The sequence below is a fragment of the Hyla sarda genome, chromosome 3, assembly GCF_029499605.1.
Source record: "Hyla sarda isolate aHylSar1 chromosome 3, aHylSar1.hap1, whole genome shotgun sequence".
Classification (NCBI taxonomy): Eukaryota; Metazoa; Chordata; class Amphibia; order Anura; family Hylidae; genus Hyla; species Hyla sarda.
This window is the reverse complement of record NC_079191.1, coordinates 290,702,045-290,727,340: the sequence shown is the minus strand read 5'-3', so window position 1 is coordinate 290,727,340 and position 25,296 is coordinate 290,702,045. Positions and strand designations below refer to the sequence as shown.

The 25,296-nt window shown below is 42.8% G+C and overlaps 1 protein-coding gene across 3 annotated transcripts in view; it reads left to right on the top strand.

Annotated features, from left to right (window-relative positions):
- Positions 1-25,296, top strand: part of NUP133 (nucleoporin 133) — a 397,333-nt gene that overhangs the window by 107,657 nt on the left and 264,380 nt on the right. For all 3 annotated transcript variants that reach the window (XR_008891412.1, XM_056566853.1, XM_056566852.1), the window contains exons 11-12: positions 10,918-11,075; positions 14,191-14,282. Coding sequence is in view for 2 of the 3 variants with exons in the window: in XM_056566853.1 (XP_056422828.1) it covers positions 10,918-11,075; positions 14,191-14,282 (250 nt within the window). In the remaining variant the exon portion in view is untranslated. The remainder of the gene's footprint in view (positions 1-10,917; positions 11,076-14,190; positions 14,283-25,296) is intronic.

Here is a 25,296-nt window from a genome sequence, read left to right as displayed (position 1 = left end):
TCCCAGCATGCCCAGACAGCTGTCATGCTGGGATTTGTAGATTTGCAACAGCTGGAGGGCTACAGTTTGGTTATCACTGTGCAGTTAACTGTGGCCCTCTAAAACTACAACTCCCAGCATGCCCACAAATCAGTTTACTGTCTGGGAATGCTGGGATTTGTAGTTTTGCAACATCTTGAGGGTCACAGTTTGGAGATCACTGTGCAGTGGTTTCTAAACGGTAGCTCTCCAGATGTTTAAAAATTGCAAATCCCGGCATGCCCAAACAGCTGTCTCGGCATGCTGGGAGTTGTAGTTGCGTACCTCCAGCTGTTGCATAACTACATCTCCCAGCATGCACTTTGGCAATCAGTACATGCTGGGAGTTGTAGTTTTGCAACAGCTGGAGGCACCCTGGTTGGAAAATACAGAGTTAGGTAACAGAACTGAAGTTTCTCCAACCAGTGTGCCTCCAGCTGTTTCAAAAGTACAACTCCCAGCATGCACGGTCTGTCAGTGCATGCTGGGAGTTGTAGTTTTGAAACAGCTGGAGGTCCCCCCCCCCCCATGTGAATGTACAGGGTACATTCACACAATCAGGTTTACAGTAAGTTTCCTGCTTCAAGTTTGAGCTGCGGCAAATTTTCCGCCGCAGTGCAAACTCCTAGCGGTAAGCTCACTGTAAACCTCCGCCAGTGCGAATGTACCCTAAAAACACTACACTACACTAACACATAGTAAAGGGTAAAACACAACATATACACCCCCTTACACTGCCCCCCCCCGCAATAAAAATGAAAAACTTATTGTACAGCTGTGTTTCCAAAACGGAGCCTCCAGCTGTAGCAAAACTACTCCCAGCATTTCAGCCACTGACTGTCCAGGTATGCTGGGAGTTTAGCAACAGCTGGAGGCACCCTGTTAGGGGTATTCTACGCCAATGATTCCCAATGTCCACCCCTATGCAATCCCTAATTTTGTCCTCAAGTGTGTATGGCTCTCTCACTTCCGAGCCCTGTCGTATTTCAAGGAAACAGTTTAGGGCCACATATGGGGTATTTCCGTACTCGGGAGAAATTGCACTACAAATTTTGGGGGGCTTTCTTCTTTTACCCCTTATGAAAAGGAAAAGTTGGCGTTAAAAGTTTTTTTACACTAACATGCTGGTGTTGCCCTTTACTCTTTATTTTCAGAAGAGGTAAAAGCAAAAAAAGACCCCCAAAATTTGTAACACAATTTCTCCTGAATACAGAAATACCCCATATGTGGGTGTAAAATGCTCTGCGGTCACACAACAAGGCTCAGGAGTGAGAGCGCACCATGTACATTTGAGGCCTAAATTGGTGATTTACGCAGGGGTGACTGATTTAACAGCGGTTCTGACATAAACGCAAAAAAATAAATACATGTGAACCCATTAGAAACTACACCCCTCATGGAACGTAACAAGGGGTATAGTGAACTTTAACACAGGTGTTTCACGAATTTTCATTAAAGTTGGATGGGAAAATAAAAAAAAGTCAAAAATAGGGAAAATATGAAAAAAGTCCCCCAAAATTTGAAACCCCATTTCTCTTGAGTATATAAATACCCCATATGTGGATGTGTAAAGTGCTCTGCGGACGAACTACAATGCTCAGAAGATGAGCGCCATTGGGATTTTGAAGAGAAAATTTGTCCAGAATTAAAGACCACGTGTGTTTACAAAACCCCCATAGTGCCAGAACAATGGACCCCTCCCACATGTGACCCCATTTTTGAAACTACACCCCTCACGTAATGTAATAAGGAGTACAGTGAACATTTACGCCCCACAGGTGTCTGACAGATTTTTGGAACAGTGGTCCTTAAAAATGAAAAATGTAATTTTTCATTTGCTCAACCCACTGTTCCAAAGATCTGTCAAACTCTAGTGGAGTGTAAATACTCACCGCAACCCTTATTAAATTCTGTGAGGGGTGTAGTTTCCAAAGGGGATCACATGTGGGGGGTCCACTGTTCTGGCACCACGGGGGGGCTTTGCAAACACACTTGGCCCCTGACTTCCATTCCAAACAAATTCCCTTTCCTAAAGCTCAATGGCGCTTCTCTTCTGAGCATTGTAGTGCGCCAGCAGAGCACTTGACGTCCACACATGGGATATTTCTATACGAAATGGGGTTACAAATTTTGGGGGTAATTTTCTCCCATTACCCCTTGTAAAAGTGTAAAATTTGGAGGGAAAAAATCAGCATTTTAGTGAAAATGTTTTTTTTTTTTTTCATTTACACATCCAACTTTAACAAAAAGTCGTGAAATACCTGTGAGGTGTTAAGGCTCACTATACCCCTTGTTACGTTCCTTGAGGGGTGTAGTTTCCAAAACAGTATGCCATGTGTTGTGTTTTTTTTTTTGCTATTCTGACACCATAGGGTCTTCCTAAATGCGACATGCCCCCCAAAAACCATTTCAGCAAAATTTGCTTTCTAAAAGCCAAATGTGACTCCTTCTCTTCTGAGCATTGTAGTTCGCCCGCAGAGCATTTTACGTCCTAACATGGGGTATTTCCATACTGCACTTTAGTGGATTTTTTTTTTCATTTACACATCCAACTTTAATGAAAAGTCGTCAAACACCTGTGGGGTGTTAAGGCTCACTGGGCCCCTTGTTACGTGCCTTGAGGGGTGTAGTTTCCAAAATGGTATGCCATGTGGGTTCTTTTTTTTTGCTGTTCTGGCACCATAGGGGCTTCCTAAATGTGACATGCCCCTCAAAAGCCATTTCAGAAAAATTCACTCTCCAAAATCCCATTGTTGCTCCTTCCCTTCTGAGCCCTCTACTGTGCCTGCCGAACACTTGACATCCACATATGAGGTATTTCCTTACTCGAGAGAAATTGGGTTACACATTTTGCGGGGCTTTTTCTTCTATTACCCCTTCTAAAAATTCAAAAACTGGGTCTACATGAACATGCGAGTGCAAAAAATGAAGATTTTGAATTTTCTCCTTCAAACTGCTGCTATTCCTGTGAAACACCTAAAGGGTTAACACACTTTCCGAATGTCATTTTGAATACTTTGAGGGGTGCAGTTTTTATAATGGGGTAATTTATGGGGTATTTCTAATAGGAAGAGCCTTCAAATCCACTTCAAAACTGAACTGGTCCCTGAAAAATTCCAAATTTGAAAATTTTGTGAAAAATTAGAAAATTGCTTCGGAACTTTGAAGCCCTCTGATGTCTTTCAGAAGTAAAAACATGTCAACTTGATGATGCAAACATAAAGTAGACATATTGTATATGTGAATCAATATATAAATTATTTAGGATGTCCATTTTCCTTATATGCAGAGAGTTTCAAAGTTCGAAAAATGCAAAATTTTCAATTTTTTTCATCAAATTTTGGAATTTTTCACCAAGAAATTATGCAAGTATCGACAACATTTTACCACTAACATAAAGTAGAATATGTCACTAAAAAACAATCTCGGAATTAGAATGAAAAGTAAAAGCATCCCAGAGTTATTAATGCTTAAAGTGACCATTGTCTGAATTGCTTCATGGCTGCCTTACCTCGTTCCCATTCACCTGGAGGTCTTGTGGATGAGGTTTCTGATTCGGCCACCGACTCAAAAGGAATGCACGGATGCCTGATACTCATTGGTTTCGGCCATAAGAGACACCTTCCATCTATAGGACCCAGGATCTTCGGACATGGCTCCAGAAGTCTCCTTTTTTTCATGCCCGACCGGCACCCAAGACATTCAGCTCTCACGCTGAATTTTACGTCCTGCTGGTATCCGCCTGGAGGCACCCTGACAAGAAGTTTCAGGAAACAAGGATGGTTCAAGTGCAGTATCCTTTCGCCAAGGACCTCATTGCTCGGTGGACCTCCTCTCCAACTGTGGATCTGCCGGTCTCCCACCTCTTTAAGGCGCCTACCTGGCCGTTGGCTGATGCGGTTGCCTTCAAGAATCTAGGGAAAATGAAGGTGGAGACTTTGGCAAACTTTGCCTCTGAGACAGCAGGTTCTTCCTGCTTTTGCTTCGGCCTGGGTGTCAGGAGCCCTTTCAGTATGGTCTCCCATCTCCGCCAGGGTAGTCTTCAAGATCCCTCGGGAGGATTTATTTAATCAAGCTCGCCGATGCTCCGCAGCTGGATATTTTCTGTGTTCTGCTTTCATGCGCAGCCACTGTGCTGCCTTTACCACAAGTTACCTGGTAGCCACCGTCCCTCCATGTGGCTTAAAAGCCTGGAATGTGGACACCGCCTTCAGAAAGTGAGGCGACGAGTGGCGAAGGGTTCTTTATTACCTCTGGATAAGGCTCACAGAACTGCATTCCGTCATAAGTCCTCCTTCCGGTTCTGCAGACCTTTGGTACCAACAAAGGGTACCAACAGAGGGTCCAGCCGGGCGCCTTCATGGGAAGATGGCTCCCTCCTTCCGGACCTGTCCTTCCAGAGGTCGGCTATCTGTTCCGGCCATTTGCGGCCCCATCAGGCACCCGTAGGCCTTCCTTGGTCTGAAGGGTCGCCCCCACCCGCCGACCTTTCTCGGGTGGTTGGTCGCCTCTTACTTCTAGGATGCCTGGTCCACATCTCATGGTTCCCGGTCATCAAAGGTTCCTCTGCTTTGCAGTTCCGGACGGTCATTTTTTATTGTGGCTCGCCGTTTCGGTCTGACTACTTCTCCGCGGACCTTTACCGAAGTCCTGGCGCCTGTGATAGCCTTTTACGGACAACAGTTGTTTCCGTGATTCCTTACTTGGACAACCTCCTGATCAGAGCTCCAGACCAGGGCCCAGATCCTGTAGAGTCTTAGTCTCAGCCTCCAGACCTTGTCTCACTTTGGTTGGATGGTCAATCGAGACAAGTCCAACCGCTCTCCTGGGGCTCCAGTTTGATGCGGACTCCGCCGACCAATCGGCTGACTCTTAGGAAGTGTCCGATGACTTCGGCATCCTGCTCCAGTTTCCATTAGCTTTTGCATGGAGGTCCTGGGTCGATTAGCGGCGGCTGTGGAGGCCATGCCATTTTCCCAGTTTCATCACAGACCTCTTCAACTGGTGATTCTCTTCCGGTGGGACAGGTCTCCATTGTCTCTCGACCGCAAGATCATTCTCTCAACAGTCTTGTCGGTCCCTTTTATGGTGGCTTCTTTTCCCCCCTGCTTTTTTGGGGGTGTTCCTTCCTACCCCTCCCTGCCAGTCTGTCGGGCTGGGGAGTTGTTTTCAAGGACCGGTCGGTCTGGGGCCTTTGTCCCCTGAGAATCCCTTTTCCCCTTAAACATGTTGGGGCATAGGGCAATTCTTTCTTTGCTTGCTTATTAGGAAATTCCCTTCTGGGCGGAACTCAGGTTTCCGGCCATCTCATAGATCTTCATTCCGGGCGTCTCTGGGATGTGATCTTTCTCAGCCGGGCCTCAGCCGTCCAAGGCGAGTGGGCCCTACATCCGGAGGTGTTTGCAGTGATCTGCAACCTCTGGGGCGCTTCAGGCATGGACCTCTACACGTCCCGCCACAACCAAAGCGCTCCTCTCTTGGTCGGGCTTGGCCCTGCCTTATCTATTTATTGGTGGGGCTTTGCCCTACCTTATCGGTTTCCTCCCCTTCCTCTCTTTTCGGGGTCCTGAGGAAACTCGTAGCAGGGGTGTTCCCGCCATTCTCGTGGCCCAGACTGGCCCCGACGGGCATGGTACGTCGTCGTGGTCAGGCTCCTGAACGACTTACCGCTACGCCTTCCCTATTGTCTAGACCTCCTATATTAGGTCTCCTCTGCCACCCCTATTACCTTCTCTGCCTTTGACGGAGTAGCAGTTGAGACAGCGGTTTTGAGGACCTGCGGCTTCTCTTCCCAAGTGGTTCGCACCAGGCGGAGGGCTGACAAGCCTTCCTCTGCAAAGATTTACCACCTTAACTGGCGGTCTTATTTCTATTGGTGTGAAACTCAGCCTTTTTCTCCGGTCGTGGTTGGCTTTCAGCTCCCTTATAGGTCAATGGTCCAGCAGTTTCCATTCTTTTTCAACGTCCTCTGGCGTTTAATTATCATGTCCGAACCTAGTTCAGGGAGGGGCTCATGCTGCCCTCCTTATCAGTCCCTTTTCCTTGGGACTTGCACTTGGTCTTGGATGTCCTTCAAGGCCCCCCTTTTGAGCCTCTCAGGGACATTTCTCTTCACCTCCTTCCCCGGAAGGTGGTGCTCTTACCTCTGTTAGGAGGTGTCAGAGCTGGCAGCTTTCTCCTGCCGTTCTCCCTTCCTGGTTGTATACCAGGACAAGTTTTTTTTTGTCCAGGTCTGTCCGTCTTACCTGAGATGGTTTTGCTTTTTTTCATACCAATGAGGGCATCGTCCTACCGTTCTTTTGTCCGGACCCTTTTTTCATCCCTGGGAGCGTTTGCTCCATCACTTGGTTGTGGTGAGGGCTGTTCGGACTCGTCTCTGTCACTCTCTTTTCTTTTGGCAGTGTGACTCCTCCTTTTTGTTTTTCCGGAAGGTCGTCGTACAGGACAACCTGCTTCTACGATCACCATTTTTTGGTGGATCCGGTCTGCTATTTCGGAAGCTTAGCGCTGCAAAGGGAAGATCCCACCCTTCAGGGTTTTGGCTCATTCCACCCGTTTTTCGGGGCATCCTGGGGACTCCACTAAGTGGCTTCGACCTCGCAGTTCTGTAAAGCGTCCACGTGTGAGTCTTTGCACACTTTCACAAGGTCCTACAAGATTCATACATTTGTATCAGCTGATGCTCCTCTGGGCCATAAGGCGTTGTAGGCGGCAGTGGTACAGCTGTCCGCCTGACTGATTTCCTTACCCACCCAAGGGACGGCTTTGGTACGTCCCATGGTCTGTGTGCCCCAATGGAGTTGATAGAGAAAAGGAGATTTTTATGCTCACCCTAAAATTTCTTTCTCGAAGGATCCGTTGGGTCCCAGCTCCCACCCCCTTTCTGGTGTTCCTATTTCAGTTATCTGTCCGAGGGTGTGTTCAGTTACCTTTTCTTCTGGTTGCTCAGACAGTTTGTGTTTTTTTTTTCTCCTGACCTGTCTTCTCCTATTGCTCTGGGACTAAAACTGATTACCTCAGGTGCCTGTGGGTGGGTATACCCTGCTGGGAGGAGCAGACTTTTCTGGTTGCCATAGTGTCAAGCCTCCTAGAGACAGCAGCATAAACCCATGGTCTGTGTCCCCCAATGGATCCTTCGAGAGAGATTTTACGGTAAACATAAAAATCTCCTTATCTTGCACCCCACAGCACTTTTAATATACATATGGCCCCGGCTGCCACTCACAATCTCCATTTTAAAAACCCCGGCCACTGGCCATTCAGGGCTCCCCTCGAGGGATTTAAAAATGAAACTTAAAACGCACCATACATCGCAAGGTTGCGGAGCATGCCGCCCGCTCCCCTGCTTAATAACTCAGAAGTGAGACCCGTTGCGAACAATCCCTCAGCCCCTGTACTACAACCCTCATCATGGAACAGAATCTGTTCCATGATGGGGTTAGTAGTACAAACACTAATGTAGCCTCCCCAGCTGTCTGCAGACTCCCGCAGCCAGGGAATTACTACTCCCATCATGAAAACAAGTCTGTTCCATGATGGTAGTGGGAGTCTGGGAGTCTGCTGATATTACCTCTTCTGATCATGCTCAGAAGTAATAACAAATATTATAAACCAGGTGCAAATGGATGACAAAGGCTCATCCGTTTGCCATAGACTTAAAAATAACGGCCGTTAATTTACCAGTTTCTTGTGACTGAAGAATAATTAGTGCATGTGCCGTTTTTTTCTTCCGTCACAAATAACGTCTGTTATTCATGACGGACTATAACAGGTAACAGGTCATAACTAATAATCAAAAAAAAAAACATAGACTTGAATGGGATTTTGTAACTGGCGATTAACATCAGTTATTAAGGCTTTTCTAATGGATCTTTATAACTGATCTGTTAATGGAACATCTTTATAGTGTTGAAGCAGCCTGTGATATTTTTCTTTTCTAATTTTTTCCCCCATTATTGTAAGGGTACCCATCTTGCTTGAGCAGTTTTTAACAGCCTTTAGAGAGATGCTTTACAGCAAGCCCAATGGACATAATAAACCGGTTTAGGCCCTATTTAAATAAATGCATTCATTTTCTAGGTACACTCTGAGGGTTTTTGCAGAAGTCATTCCACAAAGGCTGATCTATGAGCTTCAGCTATTGTGAATTGTGGTATATGTTATATCGCCCGTCATCAGGCATGGAGCGAAGTTTGCTCTGTTCAGCAGATGACTGGGGTGCTGCAGGAGAGATTGCACGTGTTCCCAGCGGCGGGACCCCCGCTATCAGACATCTTACCCTCTATCCTTTGGATAAGGGTAAGATGTCTAGGGTAGGAGTTACCCCTTTAAGGGCCCACACAATTTTCGTTTGAAGTTTCATTTTTCCCTCCACCTCTTCTAAAAATTATAACTTTCAATTTTGCACCTACAGATCCATATTAGGACTTGTTTTTGCGTCACCAATTGTACTTTGTAATGAAATCACTTATTTTATAACCTAATCTGCAGCGTAACAAAAACAAAATTGTGTGGTAAAAAAAATCCCATTTTGTAACTTTTGGGGCCTTACGTTTCTAAACAGTACACTTTTTGGTAAAAATTATACCTTATCTTCTGTAGGTCCATACGATTACAAAGATACCAAATTCATGATATCATGCCAAAAACCAAATTTGGTTCCTTCTCTTCTGAGCATTGTAGTGCACGTGCAGAGCATTGCCACATATAAATCAACCTATCGGGTATCTCCTTACTCAGAAGAAATGGTGTAACAAATTTTGAGGGGCTTTTTCTCCTCTTACAATGAAAAATTTGTAATAACACCAGTAGAGATGAGCGAACTTAAAGTAAATTTGATTCGTCACAAACTTCTCGACTCGGCAGTTGATGACTTATTCTGCATAAATTAGTTCAGCTTTCAGGTGCTCCGGTGGGCTTGAAAAGGTGGATACAGTCCTAGAGGATCCTCAATTGGCACCGTCCCCCCCCCCCCCCCCCCCACAAGAGTCTCCTAGGACTGTATCCACCTTTTCCAGCCCACCGGAGCACCTGAAAGCTGAACTAATTTATGCAGGATAAGTCATCAACTGCCGAGAAGTTTGTGATGAATCGAATTTACTGTAAGTCCGCTCATCTCTAGACACATCAGCCACCCCTGTGCAAATCACCAATTTTTAGTCTTCAAATGTACATGGTGCGCGCTTACTCCTGAGCCTGCAGAACACTTTATATCCACATAAGAGGTATTTCCATTGAAATTTTATTTTTTGTATGGGACAACACCTGCATGTTAGTGGAAAAAAAAGTTTTTTCTGTGCTGTAATGATAGCGAGGTGCCGCAGCGGGGATACCGGGGCTCCCCAGCAGCGGGACCACGGCGCTCTGACATCTTATCCCCTATACTTTGGATAGGGGATAAGATGCTAGGGGCGGAATACCCCTTTAAGGATGCAGAAATTTTTTTATTTTTACGTTTTCATTTTTTCCTCCTCACCTTCAAAAAAATCATCTTTTATATTTTCATCCACAGACTAGTATGAGGGCTTGTTTTTTGCGCGAGTTGTCCGTTGTAATGCCATCACTCACTTTACCATAAAATGTACGGCGCAACCAAATAAATACTATGTGTGGGGAAATTAAAGAAAACCGCAATTTAGCAAATTTTGGAAGGTTTCGTTTTCACGCCGTACAATTTACGGTAAATGGGTAAATGTGACATGTGTTCTTTATTCTTTGGGTCAATATGGTTAAAATGATACCCATGATAACCCACTTTTCTATTACTGTTGCGCTTAAAAAAAATAAAATCACAAACTTTTTAACCAAATTAGTACGTTTAAGATCCCGCTATTTTGAAGACAGGACTTTCCTATTTTCCGTATAAGCGGCGGTATGAGGGCTCATTTTTGGCGCCGTGATCTGTACATTTTATTGATACCATATTTGCTTATATAAACTTTTAATACCTTTCTTATTAAATTTTTTTTTTTTGGGGGATAAAATGTTATATAAAAAAAGCAGCTATTTTGGACTTTTTTTTTTTTTTTAACGTTCACGCCGTTCACCCTACGGTATCATTAACATTTTATTTTAATAGTTCAGATATTTACGCACGCGGCGATACCAAATATGTATATAAAATATATTTTTTTACACTTTTTTGGGGTGAAATAGGGAAAATGGGGCAATTTACGTTTTTATTGGGGGAGGGGGTTTTTCTAATTTTTTTTACTTTTTTTACTTTGATTTTTACACTTTAATAGTCCCCATAGGGGGCTATTTAAAGCAATTATTCGATTGCTAATCCTGTTCAGTGCTATGTATAGGACACAGCATTGATCAGGGTTGTCGGTCATCTTCTGCTCTGGTCTGCGGGAAGGCAGATCAGAGCAGAAGACTCCCGGAAGACAGCGGAGGTAGGTGAGGGGACCTCCGTGCTGGAAGATCGGATTGCCGCGGGAGATCCGATCATCCAATTAAGTTAACGCGATGCTGCAGATGCCGTGATCTGTATTGATATAACCAATGCCCGCGGTTATGCTTAGGACGTAAATGTACGTCCTGGTGAGTTAAGTACTGCATCACCAGGACGTACATTTACGTCCTTCGTCGTTAAGGGGTTAACATGACAGACACAGCAATAAACTTTGATTGCAGCGTCTAAAGGGTTATTGACATTTGGTGATTAGTCCTGGGTCCTGGCTGCTAATATAGTAAGGACCCACAGTGTATGAAGCACGCTCAGCTCGTGAGCGTGCTTCAAACAGCGCTAACTGGACCATGGCATGCAGGTACACCCTTCGTCCTTAACTACCAGGGCGCAAGGGCGTTACCATATGCCCTGCGTCAATGGGTTAAAACGCACATTGGGAAACCATTTTTGTGATTGCTTTTTTTTTTTTTTTTTTTTTGCTACAGGAGATCACATTATTGGAGCTGGGTCCTGTGCAGATCTGCCAGTCTTTTTTACAAGAAACGGTGGCCTTCTAGCTGTTGTTCCTCGTGAAAGTGTATCTATGTTGCCAGAAGATGTTGAAGATTCTCTGTCCTCTTCATTAATTAGAACTAGTAATCAGGTAAATTTTTTAATTCTTTTGTGACTAAGGAAGACAATGTTCTTTAGCAGACCAAAGTTTTTTTTATGACTTTGGGGTGGACGCTCCATCTGGAGGAATCATCTGCTATATTGTATTACCACTGAATGGGGCTGCAGAGAGACACGACGCTACACACCTACATGCACATTTCAAAGTCGTGCTTGGTCTGCGCAACCACAAGGGGGGGCGCCTTTTCACCTGGAGTGTTTACTTGTGATTCTAATACACTATGGAGCACTTCCTGCTTTCGTTGTAATTTTTTAAATTGTTCATGTTGGAAATACACACCCAAAGGCCTTGTTCATGTTTTTGTGATTCTCTCAGACTTCATTTAATTCTTAATCCTGAGAGAATTTGCTCATCTCCCACAGCTAATGCAAGTAATTAGTGTTTTCAACTATTTTGAGTATCTGTCTCTAGTCATTGATCTTTAATCATGTATGTCTTTTGTGATTTAGTGGCCATACTCTTATATCACACTTTCCCACAATTCCCCTCGCTTTTACGTTGAGTGGAGGCATACTGCCAATAGTTCCAGATCAGGCTAGGAGATTGTAGTTGAACTGAGTAATTTAGAGTGACTTAGTGGCCAAAATGTAGCATTTTTGTTGCATTGTTGTTTTTGCAGTACATTTAACGGTTAAACTGACATGTTATGTTTATTCTGTGGGTCAATGCAATTTTACAATGATTCCTATTGACATAGCCCTATTGACTGGTATAACTCTTATTTTTCAGTCTATGGGACAATTTTTTTGCGCCATGATCTGTAGTTTTTATTGGTACCGTGTTGGTTTTAAATAAGACTTTTTTTTTTTTATTCTTTTTTTTTTTATTTTATTTTTTCTGATCTATGAAGTGAAAAACAAAAAATTCTGGTGTGTAACAAGTTTTGAATGGGAAAAATTGTGATGAATTCTTTTTTTTTTCTAAAATTTTTATTGAAATTAGGCAGAAGACACTACAGCCAAGACTACAGCTTCTGCACTTAATACATTGTCTGCACTACTTGTACCAATGTGTACACTTGAATCTAATAAAAATACCGTATTTAACGGCGTATAACACGCACTTTTTAGGCTAAAATTTTTAGCCTAAAGTCTATGTGCGTGTTATACGCCAATACCGCCCCAGGAAAGGCAGGGGGAGAGAGGCCGTCGCTGCCCGCTTCTCTCCCTCTGCCTTCCCTGGGGTCTAGAGCGCTGCTGCCGGCCCTTCTCACCCCCTGGCTATCGGCGCCGCTGCCCGTTCTGTCCCCCTGACTATCGGTACCGGCGCGGATAGCCAGGGGGAGAGAAGGGGCAGCGGCACCCATTGCCGGCGCCGCTGCCCCGTTGCCTCCCCCCATCCCCGGTGGCATGATTACCTGAGTCGGGTCCGCGCTGCTGCAGGCCTCCGGCGTGCGTCCCCTTCGTCGTGGCTATGCGCTGCGCGGCTGTCATCGGCTGTCCGGGCTTGCTGGGAGTTGTAGTTTTGAAACCTCTGGAGGTCCGCAGGTTGAAGACCACTGCGGCCTTCGACATCATCCAGCCCCCTCTCACCCCCGCTCGGTGCTGGTCCGGTGCTGCAGGACTGTCCGGTGAGGAGGTCGTCCGGTGGGATAGTGGTTCCGGGCTGCCATCTTCACCGGGGAGGTCTCTTCTCCGCACTTCGGGCCCAGAATAGAGGCGTTGCCTTGACGATGATGCAGAGGGACGTTGGTTATGAACGTACCTCTGCGTCGTCGTCAAGGCACCGTGACTATTCCGGGCCCGAAGCGCGGAGAAGAGGCCTCCCCGGTGAAGTTGGCAGCCCGGAACCACTATCCCACCGGACGACCTCCTCACCGGACAATCCTGCAGCACCGGACCAGCGCTGAGCGGAGGTGAGTACAGAACTAAAGGGGTTGAGAGGGGGCTGGATGATGTCGAAGGCCGCAGTGGTCTTCAACCTGCGGACCTCCAGAGGTTTCAAAACTACAACTCCCAGCAAGCACGGACAGCCGATGGCTGCCCGGGCTTGCTGGGAATTGTAGTTTTGAAACCTCTGGAGGTCCGCAGGTTGAAGACCACTGAGGGCGGAGAGTTCACTCGAGTATAAGCCGAGGGGGGTGTTTTCAGCACGAAAAATCGTGCTGAAAAACTCTGCTTATACTAGAGTATATACGGTAGTTTCCGAACCACAAACAGGAAGGTTTTTTTTTTTTTTTTTTTTTTTTTTTATTATTTCTATAGGGCAACTATTGTAAGCAATCTTCGTGTGTGTGTATATGTATGTATGTATGTGTATAATATATATATGTATGTGTATAATATAATATATATATATATTAGAGATCGACCGATATTGTTTTTATGTTTTAGGGCTGATACCGATAATCTTTGGAGGTTAGGGCTGATAACTTATACCGATATTATGGTATAAGTTATCGGCTATTTATCCCCCCCGCGACGCCGCTGCAGATCATTGATTTAAAGCGGGCGCTTTAAATCAATGAACTGCTGCGGCTTTTGCGGTGCCATAGGCCGCCGCCGCCGCCACCCGCTTCTCTCCCTTGCTTGTCCGGGGTCCTCCTGAGTCCTATCACCGCCACCGAAACTGCCCGCCGCACCGCCCCGGCCCCATTGCCTCCCCCATCCCCCGTTTTATAATTACCTGTTCCCAGGGCTCGGGGTCCACTCTACATCTGGCTCCAGTGGCTTCCTCCTGAGCTGTCACTGTGCGCACTGACGGTGACGTCGCGTCACTCGCCATCGTGCACAGCGTAACTCAGGACGCAGCAGGAGCCAGAAGTAGCGTGGACCCCGGCCCCCAGGAACAGGTAATTATAAAACCGGGGATGGGGGCGGGGCATTATTGGATTATCGGCAAGGTAATTGCCCATAACGCCAAAAATCGTGCATATCGGCCAAACCGATAATCGGTCGATCCCTAAAAAAATAAATATATATATGCTGAGCAAACAGATATATATATGTGCGTGTGTATAAATCAGTTTGTATTTCCGTGGAAAATGTTTATGTATACTACTCTTTGATGAACAGCTATTTCTATAGGCAAACGTGTACACACTTAACGTCCATAAATACTGTTTATTTTATTTTTATTAATAAAGGCTACATCTATGGAGCCATCTACAAGCGGAGGGACTATACCACATGATGATAAAACTAAACTCTTGAAGGCTGCATTTTTACAGTATTGTAGGTAAGAAATATGTTTCTTGGTACTTCTCTTCAACAAAAGTTTAACAATAGTTCTGCTTTAATTCTTCCCTGCCAAGTATATAAGTGTATATGATTTATAATTGTGAAGAGGAGTTTTTTTTTTTTTTATTTACTGTAAAAAATATTACATAAGGTAAGCATAGATAAAAAAAAATATACATGAGTACACTCCTGACACTTTTGTAAATGGACTGTATTCCAACATAAAGACCCCAAAAACTCCTCTCAGATGACCACTTCCTGCTAAAAAAGCTGAGGGTAAAGGTGATGGACGTCCCTAGAATGTCTCCAGGCCACTTTTTGATCACTTTTTGGCTTCCACTTTTTTCCTCCTCACATTCTTAGATCTATAACTTTTTTTTTTTTCCCATTGAAAAAGTTGTGATACCAAACTTAAATAACTTTTTTGTTTCCTTTTATGGTAGAAAAAAATAAAAATAATTAGAAAACTTGAAAAAGATAGTTTGTTCAACACCATGTCCTGACCCCTATAACTTTTTTTTTGTTTTTCCATCCACGGAGCAGTTTTGGGGTTTATTTTTATTTTTTTATTTTTTTTTGTGCTGTATTTTTTATCTGTACCACTTTTGCGCTTATGTAACTTTTTGAGCGCTTTTTAGTGTGTGCTTTTTTTGGGACGTGATGAAACCAAAAAGCTTTAATTACACGCATGGAAGCTTTTTGCGTTTACGCTGTTCACCATGAAGGATCAGGAATGTCACAATTTAATAGATCGGACAATTACAAATGTGACTGTACCAAATGTTTAATTTACTGTGTTTTATTTGAAAAATGGCAAAAGAGGGTTATTTAAATTTTTATTGGGGCAGTATGTTAAAAAAAAATGTAAATATATATAGATATATAGATTTTTTTATTTTTTATTTTTTTTTAAATACTCCCTTTTTGGCCCCCCCCCCCCAAGCAATCAGTACATACCCACGACCCGAAGTCATGGGTGTTTTTATTTTTCTTTATTTATTTTTTTATTCTAATAAAGTGAGTATGCTCAAAGAGTACCTGTTAGTTTCAAGTTATGTCTCTAAAACCCATATTTCAATCAACAATGCTTAAGTTGCTCACTTGCTTTGCAATTCTCACTTGGGGAGGGGGTGTATCCCTCTCTTGACCTTACTGTACGTGACTGGAGCAAGCCTTTCAGTCATGCGCTGTGCTCTGCCCTTTCCTCTAATGTTTTATGCTGTCCTCCTTGCCTGTAGTTTACCAAAGACAATATGGGGGAGTGGTTAAAAGAGCCAAAGGCTGTATCAGGGCATGCTGGAAGTTGCAGTTAGTTAGTTCAACTCCCAGCATGCCCTGCTACAGCTCATGGTTCTGCAGCTTACCTAAAACTCCAACTCCCAGGCTGTTGCAATATAAAGTAGTATAGTATAGGGTATAATGCAACATGCTGGGAGTTTTTGGCTCAGTTGTAGATGCATTGGATGTATCAGGATATGCTGAGAGTTGTAGTTTGTAACGAACTGTAACTCCCAGCATGCCCTGACACAGCCTTTGGCTTTGCAGCTGACCCAAAACTACAACTCCCAGCATGTTGCATTATAACCTATACTATACTACTATATCGTACATTGAGAGTTGTAGTTTTGTTTTGAGTCAGTTGCAGAGCACGCTGTGTCAGAGCATGCTGAAAGTTGCAGTTACTTACGAACTACAACTCCCAGTGCCCTGATACAGCCTGTGACTGATCCAAAACTATAATTCTCATCATGTTGCATTATAACTTACCTAACCTCAGCGTGGTGTGCAGCGATGCTGAAAACTTCCAACATGCACCCACAAGCCACGCCCCTTTCACATGGCCATGTCCATATCTTAAGCCACAATCCCTTCGCTCCGGACAGCCGCACGCTTGATCAGGCAGAGTGACCGGCCAGATATGAGCACAACAGAGCGCTAGTCCCAGCTGCAGCCATGTCCAGGAGTCCTCTCTTGTCCATGACTCATGCACAAAGGTGATGCCGCTGCAGGAGTCTTCAGTGTCCCAGAAGGTATGGGGACCTCTAGTGGTAGATTGTTCAGATAAAGATTTCACTATGAAATAGTGAATATTTATGATCAAATCTACTGCTAAATGTATTTTTTCATGATATAACATATTTAAATGTTTTTCTTTGACAGTGGCCGTTTAAAATTGCCCTTTTCTGACCACACTAACTTTTTGATTTTGCCTGTGGAGCTGCTTTGCACCTTGATCTGTAGTTTGTAGCAGTTCTATTTTGGTATTGAGAAGAATGGTAAAGTTGCCCAAAGCAACCAATCAGTTTTCTTCTTTTATTTTTAAAAAGGTTTCTGAAAAATGAAAGAATCTATTTAATTAGTTGCTATGGGCAGCTTCACCACTCTTCCCCTACACAGGTTTTATATATCTCCCCCATTGACTCTTGTAAAAAGTCTCTATCTCAGAGATTGATACCAAAGTTTTTTTACAGAAGCAATGTGCTCTGAGAAAGACATATTGTGAGAATTTAAAGATGAAATTAGGCAAATAAGGAGTTTTCTACCCCAACACATATATAGATGGACATTTTGAAAAAGAGAGCGAATGTGTGGTCAAAAGCGTGAAGCAAGCTGGCAACACCACTATATACATTGGTTTAACCTCCCTGGCGGTATGATTCTGTCTGGAAATGTGTACCAAAAGCGGTACAATTTTTTTTAACTGAATTTCACATCTCCCTCCGCCCATTTCACATCTCCCCCGTCACATTCCCCTCTCCCTTGTCACATCCCCCGTCACATTCTCCCCCCTCCTTGTCACATTCTCCCCCCTCCTTGTCACATTCTCCCCCCTCCTTGTCACATTCTTCCCCCCTCCTTGTCACATTCCCCCCCTTGTCACATTCTCCCCCTTCATGTTACATTCCCCTCCCCCTGTCACATCCCCCCTTCATGTCACATTCCCCTCCCCCCCTGTCACATCCCCCCTTCATGTCACATCCCCCCCCTTTGTCACATTCATCCACCTTGTTACCTTGTCCTGCAGCAAATACACTAGGTTTGCCGGCAGATTTCAAACCTAGTGTATTTGCTGCAGAACAAGCCCTTTCCCCTTCAGCCAATCACAGGCTTTACACCACTGCGGCCTGTGATTGGCTGAAAAGTGAAAGGTCCTAGAAGATGAATAGTGAAGAGAGGACACCCCGGACCGCACGGAGAGGAACGACATCTTCAGGGACCGGGATTAGGTAAGCAAAAGTTTTTTTTTATTTTACTACTTCTTCCTTTTACACTTAGCTCAGTGTTTTTCTACCAGGGGGCCTCCAGCTGTTGTGAAACTACTACTCCCAGCATGCCCGGACAGCCTTTGGCTGTCAGGGCATGCTGAGAGTTGGTTTTGCAACAGCTGGAGGCCCCCTGGTAGGGAAACACTGACTTTTAGTATTTTTCTTTACCTGCTCTGGCCGGCCCCCGCAACGGGAGCCCACCAGAGCAGATAATCGCATGTTTTCCCGGGGGGGCCGCATCGCTATATCGCATTGCTTTTGCGATATATCGTGCAGCCCGGCCGGGAACTCTGCAATTCTACCCCGAGCGTGACTCGGGGTTACCGATCCTGGCAGGGAAAATTAACCCCGAGTCACGCTCGGGAATACCGCTCAGGAGGTTAACAACCTCTAAAACAAAGAGAAACATTAGGATAGTTAGCATGAATATGTGTAGGAACACAATGGGCTCTGTGCAAAATTTTGATGGCGCTCTCAATTAGGACACTTGCAAACCGGCTAAGTTTCTTAGTCTGCACGATTCAGAGAAAATGGGGGAGATTGATAAATCTTCCTGAAACCCTAATTCACCACACAAATATATATTGTTTTTTGTTTCGGAGCATATGCTATGGCAAAATAAAGGTGTCATTACGAAGTACAATCTATCCTGCAAAAAACAAGCCCTCATATGGTTCTGTAGAGGGAGAAATAAGAGTTATGGCTGTTAAAGGGCAAGAAGGAAAAAGTGTGCACAAATTAAAATTGACCCAGTACTTAAGGGTTTAAAATGTGTTTTGCTCTGCCGGTTATATTTTTTTTAATGATAAAAACCTTATTTACGGTATTATTTTAATTGAAATTATTTTGTGTACCAGGACAAAGGGTTGTCTTTAGGGACCAGTAGATTGTGCTCCCGTTTTAGTGTGTTTTATTTTTTTTTATTTCCACACCCCTGGGGCTAATTGATAAATCTTGGCCAATGTGTGATTGTGATTATGGAGGTAAATATTGCAATAAAATAAACAAATCGTAAAATCTCTCCAATTTCATGTCCAATCCCCTTATTTTATATAACCATGCCGCCCCAACCAATTTTATGTTCATTGACTGAACATAAAATGGAGGGGATTGGACACGAAATGGGGAGAAATTAGTTTAATTCCTCCTCCGCATTTCCCATGGGCCTGGCGTGGTATAGTATAGTCTCCACACTATACGGTGCAATGCAGCCGCGTGGAAAGGAGCCTTCTTGCCTTTTTAGCCATATATTTTTTCATATATGGGTCTGTGAGAGGGCTTATTTTTTTGCGCCATGAACTGTGTTTTTTTTTTTTTTTATCATAACCATTTTTGTTTTAATGGGACTTTTTGATCACTATCTTTTTTTTCCTGGTGTATGTATCGTGACCAAAAATTTACAATCCTGGTTTTTGGTATATTTTTACATTTACGCCATTGTGTGCAGTTTCATTAATGTTATATTTTAATAATTCAAACGTTTACAAATGCGACAATACTACATATGTTTATTTTTGTGTACAACCATTAAAATAGGGAAACGGGTGATTTTAACCTAGAGCTGCACAATTTGGCACAAATGTGCGATTATGGAGGTAAATATTGCGATTTTGATATGCGATTGCGATAAAATAAATGGTAAAATATCTTCCCCCCCCCCCCCCCAGTTCATATCCGCTCTTATTTCATAAAGCCAACTTCATTTTATTTTCAGTCATTGTACATGAAATTAAGGGGATTGGATATGAAACTGGGAGAAATTAGCTTAATTCCTTTACCACGTTTCATGGGCCTGGCCCATTCTACCCACTCCTGGCGTTATTGCACTGCTCTATGGTGCAGCGCAGCCGCGTAGGTAGGAGCACTGGGGGAGTATTTAATTCTGCGCTGTGCACTTCTTGGTAAAAATAACAGATTATCTTTATTCTGTTTTAATATACTACCTAAAAATTTTCACTCTTTGTACAAAAATTTGTATGCCTAAAATTGTCCTCCTCTGACCCCTATTACCTTATTATTTTTTTGTACTCAGGGCTGTAGGAGGGCTCAATTTTTGCCCTGTGATCTGTAGTCTTTATCATGACCATTTTTCTTTTGATTGGGCTTTTTGGCCCACTATTTTTCCTCTCGCATAATCTATAAATTTTGCGAAGGGCCAATTCGCTGTATCTTAATACGAAATTGTGTTTCGAGTTCAAATCCCTATATATCGTACAGCCCTAATTTAAACTATAATCAGTGGAAGGGCTTATTCCCATTTATTACCTTTTCTTTTTACATGTAGTTGTAGTTTTGCAACAGCTCTGAGACACTCTGTTAGGAAAAAAGGGAGGCCGGTAGGGGACCCTCTACCCGTCCTCTCCACTGATCTACCGGCACTTGTTTTTGGCATTTTTTAGATGGCCATCAACTTTGATTGTGACTTTTTAAAGGGTTAATGGCGGACATCACCCTGATCAGTGATGTCCAACACATTAGCCATTATGAAGCAAGCTCAACTTTTAAGCTTCCTTTATAAAGGAAGCAAGGGTGGTCCCAAAAGGAAGCTGATCCAGCAGTTTCCAGGGAAAAAGTATGGATAGTGTCGATGGCGCCTTGGAGGTAGATGATAATCAAACAAGCATCCAATGCTTGGGGTTACTTGTTTGTTGCATAAAATTGAAATGGCAGATTATACATTAATATTTAACATATGGAATGGCGTATAAAATAGAGTTAAAACAAAATAGAAGTGGTAGCAACGCGTTTTCGCAGTGACCCCCGCTTCATCAGTCTAGTGTAGTCTGACTGGATGTTTGCAGTATATATAGAGGCAGTTTGTTTGAAATTTGCGGGTAACAAGTGTTTCTGACCTCAACTACCTGCGAATTTCAAACAAACTGCCTCTATATTTACTGCAAACAACCAGTCAGACGACATTAGCCTGATGAAGCGTCACCCTGCGAAACGCGTTGCTACCACTTTTATTTTGTTTTAACCCTTCATTTTATTCGGCATTCCATATGATAAATATTAATGTATGATCTGCCATTTCAATTTTATGCAATAAACAAGTAACCCCTAGCATTGGATGCTTGTTTGATTACCATCTACCTCCAAGGCGCCATCGACACTATCCAAACTTTTTCCCTGGAAACTGCTGGAGGAGCTTGCTTTTGGGACCACCCTTGCTTCCTTCACAAGAAAAAAGACACAACTGCTGTTTGGGTCCGGATGTCGGGCTGCCAGAGGATCTCTGGAGAGTTGCTACACTCTTCCCATGTGCTAAACAGTGTTGTGCCTGCAGCGCAACACTAATAGGTGAGTGAGATACCGTTCACTAATCTATCTATACTGCTATCAAAAAGACTAGGAGTATACTCAAAGGTCCATTTGATCGCCACGCTGCCCAAGTGAGAGACTCCCACCTCCACTTATAAGTGAGATCTGTATACCCCTGACTTTTTACTGTAACCATCATTTACGGCACTTAGCGCCATTTTGTTCCAATTTTTTTCTCTATATATCAAGCTCCCTTTATAGACTCCTTGTGAAACAGCGAAGTGTGGGTGTGTATATAATATATATATATATATATATATATATATATATATATATATATATATATGATAGAGATTATAGAAAAATCAGAGAAGCACTCACAAAATAAGATGAGTATGTTGGGTGCAAGCGGTCTCAGGGACCCCGGTCCTGGGTCCAAAATTTGTAGAGAAAAGAGGCTGCAGCACACTGGAGTATCAAAAATGCAAAAAGTGATTTATTCCTGCTAAAAAATAAGACGTTCCTGTCATCTCAAACCACCTTTCTCAAGGCACTTGAGAAAGGTGGTGTGAGGCCACAGAAACAATCTTATTTTTTAGCTGGAATAAATCCCTTTTTGGATACTCCGGTGTGCTGCAGACGCTTCTTTTTATATATATATATATATATATATATATATATATATATATATATATATATATATATATATATATATATATATATATATATATATAAAATATATATAAAATATATATAAAATATATATATATATATAAAATATATATATATATATATATATATGGATGATGGGGGGAGACAGCACCGATCAAATCAGCATGTGCAGGTGATCATCCGGGAATGCCAACCCGGAAAAGCATACAGAAATTCAGAAGGGATACAGCACCAAATAGCTGAGGACTCAGGCTGGTAGATGGAGCAAGGTTTTATTTGCCATCCATGTGCAACGTTTCGGCAATAAACTGCCTTTTTCAAGCATATCAAACAAAGTGACAATGTGCATATATATAGGAATCACAACATGCTGTGATTGGTTACATAACAGGTGTTATACATATATCATTATAATCAGTGACCACATCCTATTGGTTAAGTTGTGTTGTCATAGTGATTCAAATACACAAAAACTATAAATCTTAATGAGTATAAAAGACGACCATCAAAACATATATAGGCTTCAGATGTGTTCACTGGGACTTCACTTACATTGATCCATGTCTCCGATTGCATCTTCATCATATAGATCGCATAAGAGATCTAGCGTGCGTGTGTGTCAGCTGTGTTTGTAAATAAACCAACTGCGGCTGCGTGGCTCCACATCGTGTAGTTCCGATCAGCTGACCACTATAGGTCAGCTGATACAGGAGCATCATAGATGTAAATAAACAAATTGCGGCTGCGTAGCTCCACGTCGTGTAATTCCGATCAGCTGACCACTATAGGTCAGCTGATGCTGGAGCGTCATAGATGTCCGCGATCATAACAAAATGATCCGCGCAAGCGCCAACTATCTGCGCATGCGTGGTGCGTCTACATGGGTAATCGCATATCGGTGAATCAACCTGCGCATATCAAATGCGTCTGTCGATACCCGAAGTGCCCCTGACCAAAAAACGCACAGCATAGTCTAAAATACATAGGAGTCCAAAAAGACTTCTATACATGTATAGTTCAAGACGAATTTATTATGGCCACGGACATCTATATAGATACTAGCACAGAAATATGTCACAAGAAGATGTCATGTTGAAACAAGGATCAATGTATAATAAACTATATTTAAATCATAAAATCTGTAATTATTGCAAAAGAAAATTTTTTTTCTCAGGAGTCCTCAGTGAATCCATCATCAGCTGTAATCTTCATATAAGGGTGGTGATAAATAATAGGTGAAGTGAATCTAAAAAAATATACATAAAAAATATTTTAAAAATATTATCATAGAAAAATATCCAAAAACCTCATGTTGTCACTTATAAACATTAAATATAAGGATCAGGTGAAAAAAGGTAAGAGAAAAGAGAGTAAGAACAAAAAATGTGATAAAAGAAAAAAGAGGAGGGGGGGGGGGGGGGGGGGAAGAAAATAAAATTATAAAATAAAATAGAGGAAAAAGAAAAAAGAAGAGAAAAGAAAAAGAAGGGGGGAAAAAGAGGAAAAAGAAAAAAGGAAAGAAGAAGAGAAGAGTGTGGGGGGGGGGGGGGGGGGGGGGGGGGGGGGAAAGGAGGGGGGGGGGAAAAGGGGGGGGGGGGGGGGAGGGGGAGAAGGGGAGGGGAAAAAAAGGGGAAAAAAAAAAAAGGGGAAGGGGGAAAAAAAAAAAAAAAAGAGAAATAAATAGAAAAAGAAGAAAGAAGAATAAGAAGATAAAGAAGGGAAAAAGAAAAAAGAAGATAAAAGGAGAAAGAAAAAAAGAGGAATAATTGAAAAAAGAGAGGGGGAAGAAGAAGAATAAGAATAGAGGATAACCTAGATGCCTACATAAAGGGTTTCAAGCCAAAATCCATATTCAATCCACTTTGGACACATTGTGTCTAATGTATAGATCCATTTCAGTTCTTTCTGGCGCAATAATTTCTCCCTGTCACCCCCTCGTCTTAACACAGGTACATGATCTATAATGCGAAATCTTAGCTGACTGATACTATGACCAAATTCCAAAAAATGTTTAGGTAGTGGGAGATCAACCCTCTTGGTCCTAATGGAAGATTTATGACCATTTAATCTTATCCGGCACTCATTGGTGGGTTTCACCTATGTAATAAAGCCCGCATGGACAGGTCAACAAATAGATTACAAAGGAGGAGCGGCATGTATATCTACCATGAATCTTGAATGGTTTGCCTGTATGTGGGTGATTAAATGAATCGCCCTTTAACATAGAATTACAATGACTACAATTTAAGCAGGGAAAATTGCCCTGTTTAAATTTTTGTGTACCTTTAACTTTAAATGACGCGACATCTGATTTAATAAGACGGTCTTTAAAACTGCGTCCCTTACGGTATGCCATTATTGGTGGCTTATCAAAGCCAGTAGTCTTACTCACGAGTGACCAGTTATGCCTAATAATATTAGCTATAGCCTGGCTATTAACTGAATACGTAGATACAAATGGTATCCTATCTGTGGGTTGTTTGGGGGTACTATTTAATAGGGTGGATCTCTCGACTTGTAAGAGTCTGTTTGAGTGATGGTTTAACAAACGTTGTGGATAACCCCTACGTCTAAATTTCCGTTGCATTTCATCAATTCTTTTGGAGGACTGTATAGGATCTGAGACTATCCGTTTAACACGTAGCAATTGGCTCCATGGGAGTGATTTAACTGTGGGTCTAGGATGAAAACTATCATATTGTAGAACACTATTCCTATCTGTTTTCTTGTATAGAGATCCATTGATAATCTAACCGTCAGTTACTGTAACAAATGTGTCCAAAAATTGAATTGATGATTCGGGACACCACCATGGTGAATTGAAGTTCAGGGTATATACTATTCAATTCATCAAGGAACAAATGAAGTTGTAACAAAGTACCCGTCCAAATCACGAAGGTATCGTCTATGTAACGGAACCAAGTCCGTACATGAGGATACCATCGTGATTTGTTAAATATAAGTTTCCTCAAATTCCGTCATATATACATTTGCATACGTTGGGGCCACATTGGACCCCATGGCCGTTCCCCTGTTTTGGACATAGAAGTCATCTTCCCAAACAGAAAATAATTCCGTCTGAGGATGACCCCCAATAAGTCCAAAACAAGGGAACGTGCCCCTGCAGAGAGATCAGTGGATAATAGGCAATTGGCGACCGCCTGGATCCCCTTTGAGTGTTCGATCGACGTGTAAAGGTTTAACTACGTCGAACGATACCAGAAGGGATCCAGGGGGGGCAACCAAATCCTGAATTTTGGAAATGAAATCACCTGTGTCACGAATAAATGATTTAGCCGAGGTGGCATGACATCTTAAAATCTTATCCAAATAAACGGCAATGGGGGAGAACACACGAACCACTCCCGGAGACGATAGGTCGTCCGGGGGGGTTCTGGAGGTTCTTATGTATCTTAGGTAAACAATATAGGACTGGTGTTATAGGATGTTTTTGAGTCAAAAATGTTACCAATTCTGTATCTATAATATGGTTCTCAACCGCCTGCTGTAAAAGAAATGAGATGTCAGCCTGGATTTCCTTCAAAGGATCCTTCCTAAGTTTACTGTAAACCGTGACATCAGACACTTGTCTAGTAATCTCGGCTAGATAAAGTGGGGTGTCCATAACAACTCAGGGCACCCCCCTTATCGCGGCTTTGATGGTGATGTCAGAATTTTTTTTGTAACCTTGATAATACATCATATTCACTACGAGTCAAATTATGCCAAACCGGAATGAGTAGAATTTCTCTTTCAATACATTAATCTGTTTGGTGACAACCTCAATAAATTGCTTCAATTCCATTATTGGTT